Source organism: Procambarus clarkii, chromosome 18 (genome assembly GCF_040958095.1).
Source record: "Procambarus clarkii isolate CNS0578487 chromosome 18, FALCON_Pclarkii_2.0, whole genome shotgun sequence".
NCBI lineage: Eukaryota > Metazoa > Arthropoda > Malacostraca > Decapoda > Cambaridae > Procambarus > Procambarus clarkii.
Window position 1 is genome coordinate 29,880,366 of NC_091167.1, and position 19,607 is coordinate 29,899,972.

General features: G+C 40.4%; 1 protein-coding gene across 1 annotated transcript; it reads left to right on the forward strand.

The window, feature by feature from the left end:
- The first annotated feature begins 487 nt into the window (after positions 1 to 487).
- Positions 488 to 2,863, forward strand: LOC138366052 (dentin sialophosphoprotein-like). The gene is made up of 3 exons (XM_069326777.1): positions 488 to 500; positions 1,513 to 2,004; positions 2,217 to 2,863. The coding sequence occupies exons 1-3, from the start codon at positions 488 to 490 to the stop codon at positions 2,861 to 2,863; spliced, it is 1,152 nt and encodes a 383-aa protein (XP_069182878.1).
- Positions 2,864 to 19,607: the final 16,744 nt, after the last annotated feature.

The following is a 19,607-nucleotide window of genomic DNA, read 5'->3' on the forward strand; positions in this document are numbered from 1 at the left end:
ACATTCCAGCTCCTTGGCCTCATAATAATCCTTAAGGGCTTACAGGGCTTTCCAAGCGCTGGATGGCTCAGTTGTGAGGCGGGACCAAAGAGCCAGAGCTCAACCCCCGCAAGCACAACAAGGTAAACACACACACACACGCGCGCGCCCGCGAGCGGTGCTAAGTACCATAACAGTTCCGTTTCCTGTCCGGTACGGGGCGGAGGGGTACCATTACTGGCGTCAATGGGCTGTGTACCGTTCACTCGCACTATTTCTTAGGAGGAAAAATCACAGTTGCACGCGCGTGTGAACCAGTGCTGTTTCCGGCGTTGTTTTGGCGTGCTTGTCTGGCCCGTTGCTTGTTGCTCCGATGGCTTGTTGATTGCCTGTTTGTCCTCCTGGTTTACAGTTTCCCCTGACTGGTTATAGTCGTGTGGCCTGGCTGTTTACTTGCTTTACCTGCCCTGTTACATAGCATGATAGGCTGGTAGGATATGCTGGTAGGATGACTGTGGCTGGTAAGATGACTGTGGCTGGTAGGATATGCTGGTAGGATGACTGTGGCTGGTAGGATGACTGTGGCTGGTAGGATGACTGTGGCTGGTAGGATGACTGTGGCTGGTAGGATGACTGTGGCTGGTAGGATGACTGTGGCTGGTAGGATGACTGTGGCTAGTAGGATGACTGTGGCTGGTAGGATGACTGTGTCTGGGAGAATGACTGACTGGTTGTCTGGTAGGGATGACTGGTTGGTATGCTTGAAGACAAACAGGTAAGGAGAGTGGCAGGTTGGCTGTCTATTCCCGCTAACCTCTTACAGTCCCGTTACGAGGTAACAGCACGTCGCTAGCCCACTGGGTAATGGAGGGAACTTTCCTCAACAGCTGTACCGCCAGGTCTGTGTTACACTTCAGTATTTCGCTAACCTTATTGTTTTCCTCCTTCCTCTAAGAAAGCCAAGAGAGAGAGAGAGAGCGAGAGAGCTACGCAATTGAGTGCCTTCTCTAGTGCGTTAATGTGGGGGGGGAGGGGGGTTGCAAGGCCTACACATGCATTGAGGGGGGGGGGAGGGGGGGGGGTAAGGAATGGGGTGGGGGGGGAGAAGTAATCAGCGCCTCAGCAGTCCGTTAGTAGGTAAGGCAGAACAACGCCAGCATTATGGTGGAGATGGCTAGGAGTCAGTCATTCAACTCTTGGTACTGGCTGGCTGGCTGACTGGCTGGCTGGCTGGCTGGCTGGCTGGCTGGCTGGCTGACTGGCTGGAGGAATGTACATGCTGAGTCACTGATGTTACCTCTTAGGCTAGTCTCAGCTACTTGATAACAGAGCTCCTGTTTTTCCTAATTTGTTTTTATGTTTTTGGGGGTATTACATGTTTTTTATTCGTGTTTGTGTTGTGTCTGGTAGAGTGAGGAACCGTGAAGGGGGGGGGAGGGGGTGGGGGGAGGGGGGGGGGGAGGGGGGGGGGAGGGGGGGGGTTTGGGATGTAGCATTTTCCAGTGGACACATTTAGTCGTGGTTCTGCTCCAGACACCTGTGATTGTGGTTCTGCTCCAGACACTAGTGATTGTGGTTCTGCTCCAGACACTAGTGATTGTGGTTCTGCTCCAGACACTAGTGATTGTGGTTCTGCTCCAGACACTAGTGATTGTGGTTCTGCTCCAGACACTAGTGATTGTGGTTCTGCTCCAGACACTAGTGATTGTGGTTCTGCTCCAGACACTAGTGATTGTGGTTCTGCTCCAGACACCTGTGATTGTGGTTCTGCTCCAGACACTAGTGTTTGTGGTTCTGTTCCAGACACTAGTGATTGTGGTTCTGCTCCAGACACTAGTGATTGTGGTTCTGCTCCAGACACCAGTGATTGTGGTTCTGCTCCAGACACTAGTGATTGTGGTTCTGCTCCAGACACCTGTGATTGTGGTTCTGACCCAGACACCAGTGATTGTGGTTCTGCTCCAGACACCAGTGATTGTGGTTCTGCTCCAGACACTAGTGTTTGTGGTTCTGTTCCAGACACCAGTGATTGTGGTCCTGCCCCCAGACACCAGTGATTGTGGTTCTGTTCCAGACACCACTGATTGTAGTTCTGCTCCAGACACCAGTGATTGTGGTTCTGCTCCAGACACCAGTGATTGTGGTTCTCCTCCAGACACCAGTGATTGTGGTTCTGCTCCAGACACTAGTGATTGTGGTTCTGTTCCAGACACCAGTGATTGTGGTTCTGCCCCCAGACACTAGTGATTGTGGTTTTGTTCCAGACACCACTTATTGTAGTTCTGCTCCAGACACCAGTGATTGTGGTTCTGTTCCAGACACCACTGATTGTAGTTCTGCTCCAGACACCAGTGATTGTGGTTCTGTTCCAGACACCACTGATTGTAGTTCTGCTCCAGACACCAGTGATTGTGGTTCTGCTCCAGACACCTGTGATTGTGGTTCTGCTCCAGACACCTGTAATTGTGGTTCTGCTCCAGACACCAGTGATTGTGGTTCTGCTCCAGACACCAGTGATTGTGGTTCTGCTCCAGACACCAGTGATTGTGGTTCTGTTCCAGACACCAGTGATTGTGGTTCTGTTCCAGACACCTGTGATTGTGTTTCTGCTCCAGACACCAGTGATTGTGGTTCTGCTCCAGACACCTGTGATTGTGGTTCTGCTCCAGACACCAGTGATTGTGGTTCTGTTCCAGACACCTGTGATTGTGGTTCTGCTCCAGACACCAGTGATTGTGGTTCTTCTCCAGACACCTGTAATTGTGGTTCTGGTCCAGACACTAGTGATTGTGGTTCTGCTCCAGACACCAGTGAGTGTGGTCCTGTCCCCAGATCTGTGGACATTCTGGATATTAGTGAAAACATTAAAACTATTAAGGCTTAAACTTGACCAATAAATATAACAAAAATGCGACCAAGAATGAAGTTCGTGTTCGACAAAGACAGCCCAAGTTTTACATTAAATGAGGAGACAATTAGAATTAATGATATTCTATTGATTTTTTTTCCACTGTGAATTTATTATAAATAAAATAAACGTAAATTTTTTCGTTCCTGTCAAAAAATTATATTAACATAATTATGAAATAAATACAGCATGTTTATAACTAGCCAACCAGTTAATTTTCAAACATAAAATTACAATGTTTGTAATTTTTGATTAACAGTATTTAATAAATAAAAATAGACACTAAAAAGCTACACGAATGTTATGTTCTAGAGTGTGAATAAATTATTATTTATTAACCCTGCTGTTTTACGCGTTTATTTTGTAATTTATCTGACGATTTAAGAATTATTTCAAGTATTTCTCGAAACAGAAAAAAGGTTTCAAATAACCAAGTTAGAGAGAAACTGACGACCTGGACTCAGTTATAATGATAATAATAAATAAATATAATAATAATAATATTAATAATAATAATAATAATAATAATAATAATAATAATAATAATAATAAAAATTATTATATTTGTAAAATAAATATTACAGGGAGTCAGAATACAATTTCTAAATAACAAGAATTTATATTTTCATATTTTGTTTACAACCAGTCATGAGAAATGAGTGTCATCAACACCGCTGTACACCTGTTCAGTCCAGTCAGAACTGTAACGATTCGTACAAGTTGCTACGAATATTGCCTCTCATTCTGGTCCAAAAGAGCCGTTCCTCAGAGATTAGCACTTTCAGAGATCTCAAGTATAGAGGAAACTGCGGAAGCCTTATTGGACCATACGAGGCACTTGGAACTATGTGAATCACTGAAATAAAATCAACTATTCGGAGCAGTTACGGTAGTCAGAAGTGGAATTGGTGGCACAAAACTGGAAGATGGCGATGCGGGGGGAAGGGGGAGGGGGGGGGAGAAAGAGCTGAAGCTCAACCTCCGCAATTACAACTAGGTGAGTACAACCAGGTGAGTACAACTAGGTGAGTACAACTAGACGAGTCCTCATTTCAATCATTATGTCCCCTCTACTTGTGTCTTCCCCCCTTCCCACTGCCTCCCCCACGTCCCCCCCCCCTCTACTAACACCCCATCCCCCCTAATTCCTCCCCCTTCCCCCCTTGTCCCTATTACGTCGGAATAATGTCAGTCGTGGGGTTGTACCAGCCACACACTCGCCACAACCACAAAATACAACCAATATCCTCTAACCCAAGATATAACTCAAACTGACATCCATACAGTCGATTACCTCCAATAACTACCAGAACTAATCTTTCGCCTTTTATCATACCAAAGGAATATTTTCTCCCTTTATAAATATATTAAATTGTGTGTGTGTTAGGCATTGTTAGGTAAAGTTGATGCAGCTGAACGAAACACATTTCGAGCCATAGTTTCGAACATGGCCAAACAGATTATAAACCAAATAAATGAGTAATAAAGAAACTATAAAAAATATATATATTTTGACGAGTCGTCATGTGAGTTATTTGTTGTGAACCCGACGGTCCGTTGTTTTGTTGATGGGTTGGCCAACTGTGTCTACTTCCGGGGCTTCGGGTCGGGCGGGTCGGGTAAGGGTCGGGACGAGTACCTGTTTAAATAGGCATTTGTGGCCAGGATGATGAGGTCTTTGGAACCTGGATAATATATATCATTATATATATAAATATAATGATATATGTTATCATTATATTTATATATATGCGTGTCTGTACTGTTACTTTGCACAATTATTATTATTATTATTATTATTTTATTATTATTGTTGTTATTTTTATTATTATTATGTGTGATATTATTTTCCAATTTATTATACACGTTTGAGACAATGTTCCATTGTCAAGAGCTCACTATTTAAGTGAAGACACACACACACATGCACATACACACACACACATGCACATACACACACACACACACACACACACACACACACACACACACACACACACACACACACACACACACACACACACAAAGAGCCAGAGCTCAACCCCCGCAAACACAACTAGGTGAGTACACACACACACACACACACACACACACACACACACACACACACACACACACACACACACGATGTCCCCATGGATTCTAAGAGGTACCTGGAGCATTGTGTAAACTCATTGCAATAGTCTTCAGCTACTCATTAGAAATAGGGGAATTTTTCCTAACATTTACTCATATACAACACATATAGGTACCAATCGATTCCCTGACTGATACCACTGTACAAGAAAGGAGGAAGTCAGGAGTCACTGAACTACAGACCGGTACCACTAACAAGTATTCCCTGTAAGATATTAGAGATATTAATCACAGTTAGGGTCGTCTAACAATTGAATGTTGTTTCCAATCCTTCAGGAACTTAAATTAAGATCCCGTCTGAGCCCTGTATTCATGCTTTGAGAAACCTATTATTGATTATGCTGCTCCAGCATGGGAATCCTTTCCTAAAGAAGCACGAATCAAAAGTTGAAAATGTCCAAAAATATGCAACACGGCTCGCTCCAGGGTCGACGGGACTGAGCTATGAAGAAATACTTAGGGAACTGGACCTCACTACACTGGAAGGAAGAAGGAATTGGGCAGATATGATAACAGCGTACAAGATACTAAAGGGGAATTGACAAGACAGATGTAGAAGCAAAGTTCAAGTTAAGGAGCAGTAGAACGAGAGGAAATGATTGGAAACTGGAAACACAGATGAGTCACAGAGATGACAGGTAGAACTTTTTCAGTCTCAGAAAAGAAGTGGAATGGACTAAACGAGGAAGTTATCGAAGCCAATTCGATGCACAGTCTTTAATATAAATATGATAAGAAAAAGACGAGTGAAATGAGTCACTGCATTGAATTAATGATGATCAAAAGGCGGGGCTTAAGAGCTGATGCTCGACCCTGTAAGGTCAGCTAGGTGAGTACGAGTAGGTGAGTAAACACACACACACACACACACACACACACACACAGTCAAGCAAAAGACGAAGCTGGAAAAAGTCCAAAGGTATGCCACTAGACTAGTCCCAGAACTAAGAGGCATGAGTTACGAGGAAAGGCTGCGGAAAATGCACTTTACGACACTGGAAGACAGAAGAGTAAGGGGAGACATGATCACAACCTACAAAATCCTCAGGGGAATCGACTGGGTAAACAAGGATAAACTATTCAACACTGGTGGGACGCGAACAAGGGGACACAGGTGGAAACTGAGTACCCACATGAGCCACAGAGACGTTAGAAGGAACTTTTTCATTGTCAGAGTGGTTAACGAATGGAATGCATTAGGAAGTGATGTGGTGGAGGCTGACTCCATACACAGTTTCAAGTGTAGATATGATAGAGCCCAGTAGGCTCAGGAATCTGTACACCAGTTGAGAGGCGGGACCAAAGAGCCAAAGCTCAACCCCCGCAAGCACAAATAGCTGAGTACAAATAGGTGAGTACACACACACACACCCACACCCACATACACACACCCGTCACCCCCCCCCCCCACACACACACACACACACACACACCCACCCACCCACACACACACACACACACACCCGTCACACACACACCCACACACACACACACACACCCACACACCCGTCACACACCCACCCACACACACACAAAACACTGACAATGAACTTCACGCACCAGGAGACATTAAGTGAGAGTGGACCTTGACCTAGAGAAGTGTAGCAGGGATCTCATCCCACAATCTTCCCGTCATGGTCGTCGCCGATCTTAGCATCAAGCAACCGTCCTCTCGCGACCACATCAATAAAATCACAAAAGTAATACTAATAAAATAATAAATTATTATAAAGAAAGTAATGTATTACGATAATAAAATACTGAAATTTAATATTGATAAGCCAGTTAAAAATGATAATATCAGCAACAATAGCAGAAGGATCTGGATATATATATCCTGTTCCATATATATATATATGTCGTACCTAATAGCCAGAACGCACTTCTCAGCCTACTATTCAAGGCCCGATTTGCCTAATAAGCCAATTTTTCATGAATTAATGTTTTTTCGTCTACCTAACCTACCTAACCTAACCTAACCTAGCTTTTTTTGGCTACCTAACCTAACCTTACCTATAAATATAGGTTAGGTTAGGTTAGGTAGGGTTGGTTAGGTTCGGTCATATATCTACGTTAATTTTAACTCCAATAAAAAAAATTGACCTCATACATAGAGAAAAGGGTTGCTTTATCATTTCATAAGAAAAAAATTATAGTAAATATATTAATTCAGGAAAACTTGGCTTATTAGGCAAATCGGGCCTTGAATAGTAGGCTGAGAAGTGAGTTCTGGCTACTAGGTACGACATATATATATATATATATATATATATATATATATATATATATATATATATATATATATATATATATATAGAGAGAGAGAGAGAGAGAGAGAGAGAGAGAGAGAGACAGAACACGAAACTGTGGGTATTAATTGGATATAAGAACATAAGAATGGAAGTGGGCCAATAGGCCCTCAGCAGTTCCATTCTTATGCTCTCATATCCAATTAATACCCATAGTTTCGTGTTCTGTCTTGTATTTGTCACAAGTTTGTTTACCTCATCCAAAACTGTTGCACTATATCACCTCACCCAAATGCGAATATAAGTATGACAGATTAGCTGACTCTGTTTAGTGTTTATAGGTTACAGTTGTGTGTGTAAACTAAAGTATTTGAAAATGTAATAAGTTATTACGAAACGCGTTCAAGCGTCACGTCTGAATAGAAATAAAAATGAATTTTGGAGAATTGATTTTTCAATTACCATCGACAGTGACAAGAAACATAAGAAATATTGAGAAAATTCGTATTAGAATTATTAATATCACCTTTTCGGTCATATTTAACAACATATATATATATATATATATATATATATATATATATATATATATATATATATATATATATATATATATATATATATATATATATATATATATATATATATATATATATATTAGTATATTTTGGTAGCAGTCTTTCCTGTAGACATATATTATTAAATATGACCGAAAAAGTAAGATTAATAATTCTAACACGAATTTTCTCAATCTTTCGTACATTACGCTTCACTGTTGGAGGTAAATTAAAAATCAATTCTCCAAAATTCATTTTTATTTCTAGTCTGACGCGACACGGGCGCGTTTCGTAAAACTTATTACATTTTCAAAGACTTTAGTTCACAAATACACAACTGAATAGAACTTACGTATCTCCGATTTTATATCTACATTTGAGTGAGGTGGAAGGGGTGATGTGGCATTAACACAAGACAGAACAAAATGTGGTATTAATAGGGTATTAATTTCATCAACACAAGACAGAACAAGGGTATTAATAGGGTATTAATTTCATCAACACAAGACAGAACACGAAACAATGGATATTGAATAGAAGTGTTTGTAGAAAGCCTATTGGTCCATATTTCTTGATGCTTCTATATTGGAGCGGAGTCTTGAGGTGGGTAGAATATAGTTGTGCAATAATTGGCTGTTGATTGCTGGTGTTGACTTCTTGATGTGTAGTGCCTCGCAAACGTCAAGCCGCCTGCTATCGCTGTATCTATCGATGATTTCTGTGTTGTTTACTAGGATTTCTCTGGCGATGGTTTGGTTGTGGGAAGAGATTATATGTTCCTTAATGGAGCCCCTGTTGCTTATGCATCGTTAAACGCCTAGAAAGAGATGTTGTTGTCTTGCCTATATACTGGGTTTTTTGGAGCTTACAGTCCCCAAGTGGGCATTTGAAGGCATAGACGACGTTAGTCTCTTTTAAAGCGTTCTGTTTTGTGTCTGGAGAGTTTCTCATGAGTAGGCTGGCCGTTTTTCTGGTTTTATAGTAAATCGTCAGTTGTATCCTCTGATTTTTGTCTGTAGGGATAACGTTTCTATTAACAATATCTTTCAGGACCCTTTCCTCCGTTTTATGAGCTGTGGAAAAGAAGTTCCTGTAAAATAGTCTAATAGGGGGTATAGGTGTTGTGTTAGTTGTCTCTTCAGAGGTTGCATGGCTTTTCACTTTCCTTCTTATGATGTCTTCGACGAAACCATTGGAGAAGCCGTTATTGACTAGGACCTGCCTTACCCTACAGAGTTCTTCGTCGACTTGCTTCCATTCTGAGCTGTGGCTGAGAGCACGGTCGACATATGCGTTAACAACACTCCTCTTGTACCTGTTTGGGCAGTCGCTGTTGGCATTTAGGCACATTTAGGCACATATATATATATATATATATATATATATATATATATATATATATATACATATATATATATATATATATATATATATATATATATATATATATATATATATATATATATATATATCATTGTCACGTTAACCCTTCAACTCATCCTCCAAAAATTATAACATTTGAGTAGCCCAAGTCGAACGTACACAAGTGAACTGTTGTGCCTCAAAAAAGTTCACATTGTATACTATTAGAATACCCAAAACAGCGTGTTAATAAAGTGTATCAGTAACTATGAAACCCAACTTAACCTATGCCTAAATAAGCAATCTTATACCCAATACACGATTCTAAGTTCTGATATAATGAGTATATTTTCTATACTTGGCTTAGGAAAGTTTAGGCTGCCTTTTCTCATGTGCAATCTACACAATTAAAAGTACATAAATTTTTATACATTTTTACATTTATACATTTACAAAAAAGTATCCTTTTTTGTTGTATATCAGTCCATTTTTGTACGTTCGTCTAATAGTTGCCATAAATCCTATAATTTTGGGTGTCTGGGTGTAAAACCTTATAGAACTTGAAGTCACTAAGTTGACAAAATGATGAATTGGTTTCTTCAGACTTTAAGAAATTATCAATAAGTTCTTCCAGCAAATATAGATGAAAGAATATACTTATCAATGCAAACAACGCGTGTTCCAAAATACTAAAGAATATATAAAATTAATATATTTTCAACGAGGGTGGAGGAGGGGGGGGGGGGTGTGACTTAAAAAAAAAAGTTGTTTACGCAAGTGGAAGGAATTCACCAGTGGTGGAATTACTACAGTGGAGCTCCACGCTCCCTAGACCCGAGTCCAGCTCAATAAAGCATCGGAGACTGAAGAAATCATTGACACTAAAAATAATACAACGCTCAATGGTCGAAATATTGGGATATAACCAACCTTGTTCTTTGGTGAAAATCATTTTTTATTTTCAATTTTTTTTTTTGTGTTGCATTCTGGTGTTACATATTTGAGAATACACACCGATGTTCCGACCAGTTCCTGGAACAATAGCGCCGCTAGAATTGTCTAAATCTCACTTTTGAAGTATATAAAAGATAATTTTTTGGGGCGGGTTTTAATTTATGCAAAAAAATAAATTAATGTATAATATATAAATAGGTATGGTTGAGAATATCTGTTGTAATACAAATGGTCGGAAATGAATGTCTATTGCAATAGACGCTTTCGCTCATGCCGATCTAAACAGATATATTCGAGCGAACTTGTCGCATAGACTCGGTCGAAAGTGTCTATTGCAATCAAAACGACCACAATGGCCTAATAGATATGCGTCGAGGAGGCCTATTGAAACTTACACCGCCATTAGGGGCATTTGTGATAGGCAGTCGCGAGGAACTCTTTTTAATAAACTTTCAAGCCAATGGCCTGAGGATTGAATCTCATATATATTTTCTCTCTCTCTCTCTCTCTCTCTCTCTCTCTCTCTCTCTCTCTCTCTCTCTCTCTCTCTCTCTCTCTCTCTCTCTCTCTCTCTCTCCCTCCCTCCCTCTCTCTCTCTCTCTCTCTCTCTCTCTCTCTCTCTCTCTCTCTCTCTCTCTCTCTCTCTCTCTCTCTCTCTCTCTCTCTCTCTCTCTCTCTCTCTCTCTCTCTCTCTCTCTCTCTCTCTCTCTCTCTCTCTCTCTCTCTCTCTCTCTCTCTCTCTCTCTCTCTCTCTCTCTCTCTCTCTCTCTCTCTCTCTCATATATATATATATATATATATATATATATATATATATATATATATATATATATATATATATATATATATATATATATATATATATATATATATATATATATATAGGGTGCCAACTCAGGTTAAACAGTTAAGAAACCACAAACAAAATATACAATTGGTGGTAGTGGGGGGTACCGTGTGGCCCCTGGAGGTACGGTGTTGACGTGGGGGTTGTGGTAGACCAATCCATAGCACATCAACAACCCCGACAATCACCCTCGCCCCTTACCCCCTCACCCCCCCTACTTCCCCTTCTCCCCCCCCCCGCTGCTTCTGCCTGCCATTACCCTGGTCCATAGTTCACTGCCCTCACCATCACCAGGACTTCAGCCATTTGCACACCGTACAACACTATACCGGACTGTCGTTTCACTGTTACAACATATCACGAATCGCTATCACAGTATCGCCCGAATCACTATAAACTACCATGTTACGAATCCTCCTCAACAGACTATTCTACGAATCACTACCTGACAGCATTATTGATCACTGTCACAACGCTCTTGACACGTCAAGAGGTGTTGTGAAATGGTGAGTTCATTGACACATCACAAAGTGTTATCCCCCCTCACCATACTTCATCTTCACAAACACCATATTACAACCATCTCCACCATCACCACACAGGCACAACCTTCACCATAACTTCACCATTACCTTCTTCACCATCACTACCTCTACCATTACCCCCTCTGTCACCATCAATACCTCCACTATTCCCCATCCTTATCACCACCACCACCACCTCTACCACTAACTCACCATCACACCACCCCCCCCCCCTCCTCCTCCACCACAAACCACCGCCCCTCACGAAGTGGCCATTCCCACACAAAATAGCCTAACTACCTCCCAATGTGGCATCCGGAACCACCAACTTATCACGAAAGGTACGACGCCACGATGGGGTCACGGTGGGCGTGGCTGGCGGCACACACTGCTGGGGTCAGAGGTCAGGTCATGCCAGCCGCAGGGTCAGGCCGTTGTAACGGAATAGAACCCCCACGCTACTGCGATAAAGATATGATTGACTTCAGAGGTCATTAACTCCTGGTTCAACTGATGTTGTTCAAAAGTTGCAATTTTTTTTATACTCAAACGTACAAAACTCACATAATCTCAGATTTACACAAATATTATTACATTTACGACTTTTTGATAAATTAAGATTCAATAATATGCATTTTAATAACTGACTTATTCTTCAAAATTTTGTATGAATTAGTCCAGTCTATTAAATGATTACAATCACTTAAGTGAACAAATAATGCATTGTTGAATATGACCGAAAGGGTAAGCAGGCGATGAGTCACAATAACGTGGCTGAAGTATGTTGACACGTTTCGGTCCGTCCTGGACCATTCTCAAGTCGATTCTCACAATCGAGTTGAGAATGGTCCAGGACGGACCGAAACGTCGTCGTCCCTTCAACTTCTAGTGTGTGGTCTGGTCAACGAAAGGGTAAGATTAAGGATACTAACATGAATCTTATCAATATTTATTATATATATTTCTTCACTGTCGAGGGAAGTTGAAAAATTAACTCTCCAAAGTTCATTTTCACAATTTATTGTACGTAGCTAAAAATAACTAAAAATAATCGTTATTGAATATAACAGAAAAGGTTAGACCAATGACTCTAACATGATTTTCAATATTTCCTAAATTCGTATTTACTTCAACAGGAAGGGGGGGGGGGGAATTCCTTTGCAACAATTAATTTGCCAGTTATATTATGGACTGATGCGAAAAGATGCCTCAGTCAACAGCTGGTTCCTTGTCTCTAGCTGGTCAGCAGTTTCGAAGGCAAAGGAGAAGTGGGTACATATTTGATTAGATTTATTTGTGCTATATAGGGGTTATCTTGAGGTTATCTTGAGATGATTTCGGGGCTTTAGGGTCCCCGCGGCCCGGTCCTCGACCAGGCCTCCACCCCCAGGAAGCAGCCCGTGACAGCTGTCTAACACCCAGGTACCTATTTTACTGGTAATGACACATTGTTCTCTTTCTCTGTTGTATTAGATTTAGCTACTCGGAACGAGATGTCCATGCAGCACGGACTATAGACAAATTAGCTGTGGCAACTGATATATATAACCATGAATGGTTAGGGGAAATAAGACACATGATTCAATACATCAACTGTAGTTTCTTAATTCTATTTTCTTGTGTTGACTGAGGCATTGTGTGTGTGCCGGATAATCTGTCTTGGTCGTGAGCATTGTTGAATATATGATTGTGAGTTGGCTGTTAATAATTGGTTTAGATTGTTTGATATGTAGTGTTTCGCCAATCTTCTATTGTCGTATCTATCGATTATTTCGATGTCGTTGATTAGGATATGTCTTCTCTGGTGATTTTTTTTTTGCAGGGATATTCCTGCGCGGGCCCTAAGCCTCTGGCTGGCCCAGTAAGTGTTGCTTGTTTCAGTTTTACTTGGGCGGAGTATGAGTATTTATGACTCGTATGGTCGCTTCAGTATGATTACTCTCTGGTGATGATCTGGTGGTGTGGAAAAAATTATGTTATTTAATGTACCTCTGATGTTTGTGCATTGTAAGGTGCCTTGATGAGAGATGTTGTTACCTTGCCTATGTACTGAGATCATTCGGGCCGACAGTCCCCAAGTGGAATGACGGCGTAGTTGACACCTGTCTTTTTTAAGGCTATTTCTTGGCGTCGGGAGAGTTCTTCACGAGCAACTTGGCTGTCTTCTTCCTTTTGTATTAGATTGACAACTGTATCTTCTTGAAGGTGTGTGGGTAAAGTGACACGTTTCTATCAATAATATCTTTCAGGGCTCTTCGCAACCACTTAGGCTCCACGGTAGAACGAAGGTCTCGCTTCATGCAGGTCGGCGTTCAATCCCCCGACCGTCCAAGTGGTTGAGCACCATTTTCTTACGCCCGTCCCATCCCAAGTCCCTACCCTGAACCCTTCCAAGTGCTATATAGTCGTAATGGCTTGGCACTTTGCCTGATAGTTTCCTTCCTTCCTTCCAGGATTCTTTCATCCGTTTTGTGTGCCGTGGAAAAGAGTTTCCTGTTGAATAAATTGGTGAATAGATGGGACAGAGGCTGTAGTGTTGGGTGTTTCCTCAGTAGAAGCGTGGCGGTTCACACACTATTTAATGATGGCTTCGACGTATTCATTATTTACTTCGACCTGCCTTACTTTACTGGGACCCTTGTCAATCTGCTTCCAAATGGGAGCTGTGGTTGAGAGCACAGATAATTTATTTACATTTATTTGAAAATTTATTTACATATTAAATATGTAAATAGGCGTCAATACTCTTCATTTGTAGCTGTCAAGGCGCTATAACTATCATAACTATAACTATGTGATAACTATCACAACAATATTTCCTGCTCGAAACGCTTTGCGTAATAGTGGCTTTAGGCATTGTATGTACTACCTCTATCTATAAATCTATCAATTTGTGTAAAATCTCTTGTATGTATGTACCTTACCTGAATAAACTTTTATTATTATATTTTATTATCAGCATTAAGGGACAATCCTATGTTGCTTCCATAGTATGAAGTGCTGTGTGAAAGCCACCATTTTGGGGAGGGTGGGGGCTGACGGGGGGGGGGGGGGCTTTTCTTGATGTAAATTTTCTTTACATCAAGAGAAGAGCGTTTTCCGTCACTCTCCGTCTCGCAAGTAAAACCTAATAGCACCAAATTTCGCTCGAATGCATCGTTGATCGATTTAGCAAGCGTTCAACGATACGAGAATATGTCAAAATACCTAGAGAAGAAGTCAGGTTTTAGGTCCATGTCAACATGGACTTTCGGTTCAATAGTACCCATGTAAATATTGACACAAACACTATACACCAAGCGGTGAAGCCATAGTGGCTCTATCTACTTGTCTGTGCGTGAGGTCATTACGGCTCAGGAAGGGTGCCTGCTGCAGGAGCAGTTTACTAACTGTGCATTCTGGGATGTCAAGATGAGTACAACCCTCATTGAAATGGTCAATGAGTAATTAAACGTTTGTGTGTCTGTTGTAATGTCATTGTGTAGTGAAAGTTGTGATGGAAAATTTGTAATGAAAAGTGGCGATGCGTAGAGCAGCTCTTAGCGTATGAAAAGTGACTAGTAGGAAATGCGCAATAATTCGCTACATCGATAAGAAAGAGTTGAATAGTGGGCGACGGGGTTATAACAATACGGGTGTGAAAATAGGACAGCGTAACAAAAAGTAGATTTTCACTAGTCCTCCCTCCTGTGACTTTTTTTTATTATAGAAAATGTGACAACGTCAAGAAACACAAGTAGCGGGCGATCGGCAGCACCTTATTAGCTTCGATATAAGTAATAGAGACACATAAGACTGCCAGGCATGAGGGAGGAGCGACGAAAGGGGAGAGAGGGAGGGGAGAGAAAGAGGGGAAAGGAAGTGGTAGGGGGGGGGAAGGGGGAGGGGGTGTAAGAAGTAGTAAAGATGAGCGTAGAAGTTCATTCATGAGTATTTTTTTTTTTTTGCTGTTATAGCGTGTTTACGAGTGCGGTGGTTCCAGGACTCAGCTGGTATGAGTAACGGGGCCGGTGGAGGAGCCTGGAGCGGTTTTAACGGGGGTCTGGAAAGGGCACGAACGTCCACTCACGCACAAACTCGCATTCACGACAGCACTCACGCTCACGAACACACACATACACTCATACACTCAAACCTGCACTCTCGTCAACACTCAAAGCCGCACACGCGCAAAACTGTCACGTACACTCAAACACTTGATACTCGGGCTCACACTCCCGCACTCACACTCACACGAACGTTCGCACCGGCACTCAAACCAACGAACACGCACACTAACGCCCTCGTCCCATCTCAAATCCTGATCCCTTCCAAGGTCTATACAGTCGAAAGAGCTTGACGCTTTCCCCTGATAGTGTCCTTCCCTTCACACTAACGCTCACTCTTACACTCACACTAACACTCACTCTTACACTAACGCCACTCTCCCAAAATCAGTTCTAAGGCCATAAATAAACGCCTCTATTATATCATAAGGAAACACAGGAACGTGCTTGGCCTCTAAGGTAGGGGAAGGGGAGGATTGCGGGTGGAAGGGATAGGCGAAGGGGCGGCCGGTGGAAGGGTAGAGGAAGGGTAGGGGACAGGTAGAAAGGAAGAGGAAAGGTGTAGGTTAGAGAGGAGAAGTTAGCAGGATAGAGAACAAAGACAAATACTAATGAAGGAAGGGAAATACGAATGAACGTGAAGGAAGCTAAAGTCAGAAGAAGGAAGGGAGGTGGGATGGGAAAATAAGATAAACGAAAGAGAAGAAGAAGAAGGAAGTTTATACAACTTTGTAACATATGGATCATCACCCAGGAAGGTCTGGTCAGGGACTGGTCCGAGGGGGGGCATTGATCCCCGGAACCATCAACAGGCAAGCAACAAGTAGTTAGGTAGACGCTAATCATCAAGCTTGATGATACTGAAGCGAATGGTAAAAAAATAACAAGAAAATTATATTGGAATTTATAGCAATAATCACAATGCAAAAAAATACAGAAATGCCAATTGTAAAGAAAAATAATTATTAATAATAATTAAGCCATAAACAGTTGAAGCAACATAGTTTAATTATGTTAATAGTTTAATCATTCTATTAAGTCGTCTAAAACTACTGGCAGAAATTATTGTCCTAACTAATTGTGGTCAAAATGGAGTGACAGGGAAGAAACCCTACACACAGAGATCACACAAACGTGATGCATCAAATGAACAAATCCACAAGGGCCGTGACGAGGATTCGAATGAGGATGCTCCCGGATGCAGGTTCGAATCCTCATCACGGCCCTTGTGGATTTGTTCAGGAAACCCTATTTTTTGGATAAATACAGAGGGATATGTAAATTAGGAAAAAATTAACATGTGATGAATAACGTGAAAATATTTAACTGCAAAGGAAAAACAAAACAAGAAATGACTTGGGCGCTTTCTTCCTAATCAACTCATTATCTAAAGTACAATAAATGAATTGGTTGATTGATTAATGAAGATTAAGCCACCCGAGAGGTGGCACGGGGATGAATAGCCCATAAGTGGTATTTTTTTTTAAGTCAATGTGATCTTGATTGTGAAAAATAAATGAAATTGTTGTTGTTATAGATTCAGCTATTGGGAGCAAAAAGTTCCAAGTAGCACAGGCTATGGTGAGCCCGTAGTGGACTTACCTGGCACAGGGGCAGGGATGCTTTTCTACCAACCAGTCCAAGTGGAAGGAGGAGGAGAGGACAAGTAGTCACGAAAACCAAATGACCCAAGGTTTGTTCCTTCCCAAGAAATAGCTAAAAGGAGGAAAGGACGAAGATATCTTAAGGAGCTTCACTGACAACCTTGCACGAACCCAGAGTGTAACTCACGTTGATCTGAAAGTCAGTTACACAGATAATATTCTTAGCAATATTATCTTCATATAAAAATTCCTAAACACAAATAAGCAAAAGCTGGATAAAGAAATCAGACTAATAGACTGCGTATAAACGCAGATGCGTAGAAACCCACCATTTATTATAATTAGCAAAACCTCTGCGCAAGAAAACGTAATGGAAAGAGTTTTCCAACTCCAGGGTTAATACACGGTAATTACGTCTTTAGTGGAACCACATGTAAATTCCATCTCTAAGGGGAAAACTACACGTAACTGTTTTGTGCACTAGAGCTAGTGGGTGGCTCACAGTGCAGGGGGGCGGAAGTCTCCACTAGTCAACCCGTTATGTGACCGTAGAATGAGTGAAAAATGGAGTAACTGTGGCATTACAGGGAAACTTTACCAAGGCCATCTCCTAATTAATGCACTAAGGCGTCCAGGGGAAGAACACGGAGCCAGGGTTCGGTCGTACTTATAATACAAACAGTAAGAGAGCTGTAAATGGTCGTTAAATGCACTCACTCAAGAAATCAAGAAAGGCAACGAGAGACTGACAGAAAACCAGCATAAAATATAACAAAAATACTGAATCTCAACAGAATCTATGAAACATGAAATCAACCCAATTTGAATGGAATAAAAATGACACGAAAAACACCTTTCAGAAATGCATATCTTATGTGTTAACTACAATAATACATTTAACACGCAATTTCGATGATTGAGTAATAAATGTATTATTTTAGTGAACGCGTAATCCAACAAATGGATTTAGTTCAGCCCAAACTAATAATAATAATAATAATAATAATAATAATAATAATAATAATAATAATAATAAAAATAATAATAATAATAATAATAATAATAATAATGATAATAATAATAATAATAATAATAATAATAATCACTGGACAGAAAGATTTGGCACTGAAACTCAAATTTAGATATTCCTTACAAAATATAAAAGGTACAGAAAAGAATCAGACGAATAAATGTAGCAGAAATAACAAGTAGAGACAAGAGAACATGAAATATAAAAGTATGAACAGAGAGATATGTAAATGCACTGAATGCAGTAACTCACATTCTGAAAAGTGTACAAATGTGTTCAGAAAGAGAAAATGTCGTGTTAAAGTACGTACCATGTTGGCACAACCTCTCATAAATATGTAGTCCTCATATTAAAGCTTACACACACAGTCATGTCTGGATACCAAAATATAATTGATGTAGATGTGATTCAGAAAACAAGTTAAATTGAGGATTAGGTCTGTATTTTAAGGGGGAACCTGTATGCACCAAACTCTTCCATTCTACAAGTGATGTGAGGGAGGTACTTAGAATGATACGGCTCTCGTTATTATTATAATGTATTCACTCTGATTTCTTCAGATGCAACCATTGAGGAATTCACAGAACAGATTATAAAATTAAAATGTTGCCTCGGAAATAAAAAAAAAATCCAATACCAGATAAAATTTATCTTGGAGACTTTAATCTGCCCAGTTTAAGATAATAACAGATTAGTAACATATAATAACAGATAATAATATATTATAATAATAATAGATAATAACATTATAACAGGAAATCACGCGGGAAAATAACCAAGCAAAGGAATGAGATATGAAAAGAATATGTGATAAATTTTCGCTCTATCATCGCATAATAGATCCAACAATGAACCGAAAACAAATCTTGATCTGATCTTCACAGACAATTAAGAAATACCTAAAATTATTACTATCTCGGAGAAAATAGTAATGTACTCATATGGCGAACTTATCGAAGTCATTAATATACATATTATGCCAAAATAAATCAAGAACACGCAAGAAGGGATATTCAGTAAATTCAGTGAACAAATGAAAGCTTTGATTGAGAAAAACGAACATCGACCTGTAAACATTTCATTGAGAATCATCTTAAGTACGAATGCTCATACCTAGATAATAGAACAATTAGCCGCCGAAGTGAGTAAGATTTGATTCAAATATGTTCTATTGTGGAAGAACAAAAGGAAGAACAGGCGACACGACAGAAGTAGAAAAAGATTAACTGAAATGTTCTAGTAGACATGCATTATCTATGCATGTCTGCTAAATAAAAAGTTAATTTAAACAAAGGAATCGAAGAAATAGGGAAGAATCTATACATATAGATATAGATAAGCGGTATAACACTTTTATACCAGTCGGAAAAAAAACGCACTTGGCGTAGAAAGGTATATATGAGATGGGGAA